We start from the raw sequence: 5,493 nt of genomic DNA, 5'->3' as shown, positions 1-5,493 counted from the left end.
GGCACTGCATTCACATAGTGCACATACAGATATGCAGGCACACAGATACACATAAAATAAAACAAATCTTTTTTTTTAACATTTCTTTTTTTTTTATTTTGTTTATTATATGTAAGTACACTGTAGCTGTCTTCAGATGCACCAGAAGAGGGTGTCAGATCTCATTTGGGTGGTTGCTGGGATTTGAACTCATGACCTTCTGAAGAGTAGTCAGTGCTCTTCCCCACCAAGCCATCTCGCCAGCCCCAATAAAATAAATCTTAACAAAAAAATTTTAAGTATCTGCCAACCAATGATGTATCTGAGAAACACTGCTTTAGAGACAGGAGTTGACACTGGGTGTTCAGCAAGAGATAGTCTATTTTGTATGATTATTAAATTACTTTTTGTTTAGAAAATACTGTCTACCTGATGAAGAGTATTATAGAAGTTGTTTTCAGTGTAGCTTTCTTTTCTCAGTTCATATTTGAGAAATAACCTAAATGCATTCATTGTAAGTGTTTGAGTACATGGACATATGAGCTGTGAAGCTGAATGAAAGCCTCCCTCGAAGCTCATCAATATTAAACTGTGGTCAATAGAAAGAAATTTGAAAGATTAATTTGGTTAAGATGTGTTTTTGAAGTGAATGGCAGTGTCTAGCTGGAGCCTTGCCCTTGTACTTCTGAAAGTGCTCGGTCCTTTGTTCCTACAAATAGAGTGAACTCAGAGGACAGTGCCATGCTTTCCCTTCTTGTTCTTTTCTTGTTTGTTTGTTTGTTGTTTTGGTTTTTGAGATAGGGTCTCACTATGTGGCTATCTTTATGTGGCTATTTTGGAACCGAATATGTAGACCCAGGTTGTCCTTGAGCTCACAGAGATCTGCCTGCCTCTCCTTCCCAACTGACAGGGTTAGATGCTTGTGCCACCACACCTGGTATGTTTCTTTTTCTTAAGTCTTGTTGGAAGTGTTATTAAAGATGGTTAGGTGTGAGAATTCATTGCCAATATCAGAATGTTTTGTGAAGGTACCTAGTAAGGGGTTGGTACACAAAGCCGCATAGCTAGTACCTTGCCTCTCATGGCCATGATTTCCATGATCTGTGAGCATTCTTGCTTCACTTAAGGAAGGAGCAATGAGCAGCCGTAGAGCATCTACTGTTCCCCGCAGTTATGTATATGAGTACACCATGGCTCTCTTCAGACGCACCAGAAGAGGACATAGGATCCCATTACAGGTGGTTCTGAGCCACCACGTGATTGCTGGGAATCGAACTTAAGACCTCTGGAAGAGCAGTCAGTGCTCTTACCCGCTGAGCCATCTCTCCAGCCCATTTCATCCCACTTCTGACACACAGATATGTATCACACTTGCAGCAAACATTATACGCTACCAAGTTTTGACCTTTTGTTATTTATGTTTATTTAATGTAAAACTCATTTGGAGAATAACAAACACTGCCTGTGAAGTCTCTGAGCCTTTGTGTGGAGTTAAGTTCCGCTTTCTCCACTAACATTTCAGTCATGGGCCATTATTCCTTTTACAGTGTTCCATTGTAAGAATGTGCTTTTCTATATGTCTGCTTTGAGGGTAAGCTTGAAAATAAGAACATTTAACTCCGAGTTAATAAATGAGGCGTGTCTCATTTCTGTCTTTGTCCCAGGATACAAGCTAGTATTCCCGTCCTCGGTTAAGCCACATTGATGAGTAATGGCTAGTTTACATTCTCTATAAAATAACTATCTTTAACATGTTAATTTTATTTGTTTGTTTTTTGAGATGGTGTTTCTCTTTGTGGAGCCCTGGCTGTCCTGGAATTCACTCTGTAGTCCAGGCTGGCCTCAAACTCAGAGGTCAGCCTGCACTGCCTCCCAAGAACTGGAATTAAAGGTGTGTACCACCATCGCCCCGTTTAACATGTTAATATTTGTAAATTTCTTCTTTTACAGAAATTCAAGTCTTCACATGAAACAGTTTTGAACTATGATACAGTTTCAGTGGAACATAAGGACCTGGTACTCTTCAGACTGCATTGGGAAAGTGGCGAGGTGAACTCAGTGCTTGGTGACAGAACAGATAAACATGAGGTAAAGGATAGAGAAGACAGAGTGAATGGTGAGAGCAGGATCCAGGAGAAGGAGCACATGGGCATGTGGCATGAGGGCTGCTTGGCTTACGTCCTCCATACCTCAGGGACCACAGGGACCCCGAAGATCGTCAGAGTGCCTCATGCATGCATACTACCTAATATCCAGCACTTCCGGTAAGTTCTGGCCTTGGAATCCTTGGAGTTTGTGTTTTCAGTTGGGTGTCATGGGATTGAGAGGCTAGAGGCAGAAAGATGACAAGTTTGATGCCAGTTTGTACTATGGAGAGAGATTCAAGAAAGCAAAACAAAATAAAAATCTTATATTTTAAAAAAAGAATACTTTTAAGTATCTGCTCTGTTATGAATCCTGATCTCAATGTATAATCCTAAGTAACGGACCAATTGGATCCAGGCAAATTACAGAATGAACAAATGATTGGACAGAAACCGTGAATGCGTGCATGCGTGCGTGCCTGCGTGCGTGCGTGCGTGTGCGTGTGCGTGTGCGTGTGTGTGTGTGTGTGTGTGTGTGTGTGTGTGTGTGTGTGCACGCGCGCGCGCGCGCATCACACAGGATGGATAAAGGCTCTACTTGTGAGCATTTTGCTTTTGGTACTGGATCTCAAAGAGTCGCCCAGGATGGCCTTGAACTTGCTCTGCAGCTAGGCTGGTCTTCAGCTTGTTATTCTGCTGCCATAGTCTTCCAGGTCACTGGGACTACAGGCCTGTACCACCAATTTCACTTTTTGATTTTTAATTATTAGTCTAAAAAGAAAAAGAAATATCTCCTTGGCAAAGGTACCAATTAAGTATGGGAGGAAGGAGTTTTTCTGTATGGCTCTGTCAGGATAGGAGCCTGAAAAGCCCAGTTGAGATTTCAACTTAGTCTGTTAGATGAGGAGGAGTCGCCAGCAGCTTTGCCTGCCATTAATTCCTGCTGTATGAGTTTCTTCTTGTGGAAATTCATTTTGTGAAGGAAGAAGCAGAGGACATGAGGCAGTATAGGTGTGGCCCTCGGAACAGTTGGTAGGAGGAGTCTGGGAAGATACATAACTTTATGTCATTAAAAAGAAATCTGTTGTTCTCTTCTTAAGACAGTTTCTCTGTGTAGCCCTGGCTGTTCTGGAACTCAGAGACTCATCACCTCTACCTCCCAGGGCTGGGAGGTAGAGGTGTGCACCACCACAGCCCAGTGAGATTTACACTTTGTTAAAAGCCTGTTGCACTTTGCTCTGGATAATTGGTAGGCCGAGGCAGAAGTGTGAGGCGCTCTGCAAGCACTATGGCTGGCAGAGTGTGGATCCAGGGGTGGTCAGAAGGAAACTGGGTTCAGTGTGCCTCAGTAGCTAGCGTTGGTTCATACTCTGAGAGTCTGACATGGCAGAGTGTATTTTAGGCATATTTAGGTACGCCGCTATTTGGGGGAAAGTTTCCTCTGATTATTAACTCAATCCTATGTGTACAGCAAAGCTTAAGACATGACTTCATGGAGACTCTTGTAAAGTACCTGTGACATCTTCTATAAAGATATGTTCTCTAGATTAGCTGGAAGGCAGGCTCAAGGTAAACAGTGCTTCCCATGGCTGTCTCAGGAAGGAGAGTCCTATAGATTGACTGAGATAAGCATAGGGTCTGACCATCTGGATAGTGCAGAGGTCACCGGGCTAGTAACCATATCTGTTCCCAGCCTTCTGCCTACCTGTGAATACAAGTATAACCATTTAAATTATCTAATATTTATACCAATAAAGACACAGAAGGTGTAAGCTGAGGTGGAAACCTGGTAGCTCACTGAGGTAACTTTATTTTCTTAACTATATAGAAAATATCAGGGGCTGGAGAGATGGCTCAGTGGTTCTTCCAGAGGTCCTGAGTTCAAATCCCACAACCACATAAATAAATCTTTAAAAAAAAAAAAAAAGAAAATATCTATTCACAAGCCTGATCTGACAACTAAACTGCTAGCTCCTTTTTTTTATAAATATTTATTTATTATATGTAAGTACACTGTAGCTGTCTTTAGACACCCCAGAAGAGGTTATCAGATCTCACTAAGGATGGTTGTGAGCCACCATATCGTTGTTGGGATTTGAAGGACCTTCTGAACAGCAGTCAGTGCTCTTAACCGCTGAGCCATCTCTCCAGCCCAACTGCTAGCTCTTTAGGAATCTCTTTCCATCTGTGTCATTCTACTGAGCTCTTCTACTTTTCTCTCAAGTGCCAAGAAACCCAAGAGGACTCTTAGCTCACTTTCCTAGAATACTGTTTTACCTGAAGGCCCAAAGAGAAAATCCCTATCTTACCTGGAGGTCCTTCCGTAAAAGGTCTTCCAAGCTAAGAGAGAGAGAGAGAGAGAGAGAGAGAGAGAGAGAGAGAGAGAGAGAGAGAGAGAGAGAGAGAGAGAGAGAGAGAGAGAGAGAGACAGAGAGAGAGAGACAGAGACACAGAGAGAGACAGAGAGAGACAGAGAGACAGAGACAAAGAGAGACAGAGAGAGAGACAGAGAGACAGAGAGAGACAGAGACAGAGAGAGGAGAGAGAGAGACAGAGACAGAGACAGAGAGAGACACAGAGAGAGACAGAGAGAGAGACAGAGAGAGAGCGGGAGCTCTAGCAAAGGTCCCGAAGTCTGTAACTCCTCTTCCACACCCTTGCCGGGCTGAACCATAGTCACCATGGTGTGGCTCCAAGCGAAATCACTAGGTGCTGAACCATTTCGTCTTCATGCGGGGGTAGCTCTGGACCTCCCAACTGACTTTGCCTGGGGTCATAGACCAAAGGCCACAAAACCTTTTCCAAGCAACTTGCCTTAAAATAGGCAGGAACTTTCCATTCTTTAAGCTTTCTTTTTTTTGTTTTTTAAGATTTATTTATTTATTATATGTAAGTACACTTTAGCTGTCTTCAGAAGAGGGCATCAGATCCCATTACAGATGGTTGTGAGCCACCATGTGGTTGCTGGGAATTAGAACTCAGGACCTCCAGAAGAGCAGTCAGTGCTCTTAACCACTGAGCCATCTCTCCAGCCCAAGCATTCTTATCTATGAAGGCTTTTAGAGGCACATCCAAACTGCATATCTCTTCAGGACACACCCAACTGCATCCGACAAATGCTATATCTATGTAGGCTTTTATATTTTGCTAACAATTAAGTTTTCTACATACAATAATCAAATATCCTATAATACACAAGTATATAAGCATGCTTCCTACACAGAGGGCCCCCAAGTTCAAGGTTCATAGTGAGACCCTGTCTAAAACAGAAGGAATGGAGGGAGGAAAGAAAGTTTGTAGACTGTGGACATCTAACCTGGAAACTAGACAGTATGTATGAAGAACAATTCCATTACAAATTGAAGTTTGGGCCATCCCTTATGTGAGGCACCATATTTAGATTTTTAAAGATCTTTAAAAAAAAAAAAAA

The 5,493-nt window shown here is 42.5% G+C and overlaps 1 protein-coding gene across 5 annotated transcripts in view; it reads left to right on the top strand.

Moving 5' to 3' along the window:
- Positions 1-5,493, top strand: part of Aasdh (aminoadipate-semialdehyde dehydrogenase) — a 34,098-nt gene that overhangs the window by 5,686 nt on the left and 22,919 nt on the right. For all 5 annotated transcript variants that reach the window (XR_004110808.1, XM_031342808.1, XM_031342807.1 and 2 more), the window contains exon 5: positions 1,930-2,243. Coding sequence is in view for 4 of the 5 variants with exons in the window: in XM_031342808.1 (XP_031198668.1) it covers positions 1,930-2,243 (314 nt within the window). In the remaining variant the exon portion in view is untranslated. The remainder of the gene's footprint in view (positions 1-1,929; positions 2,244-5,493) is intronic.

Source organism: Mastomys coucha, unplaced genomic scaffold (assembly GCF_008632895.1).
Source record: "Mastomys coucha isolate ucsf_1 unplaced genomic scaffold, UCSF_Mcou_1 pScaffold22, whole genome shotgun sequence".
NCBI lineage: Eukaryota > Metazoa > Chordata > Mammalia > Rodentia > Muridae > Mastomys > Mastomys coucha.
Note: the sequence above shows the minus strand (reverse complement) of the source record. Positions and strands in the feature narration are given on the sequence as shown.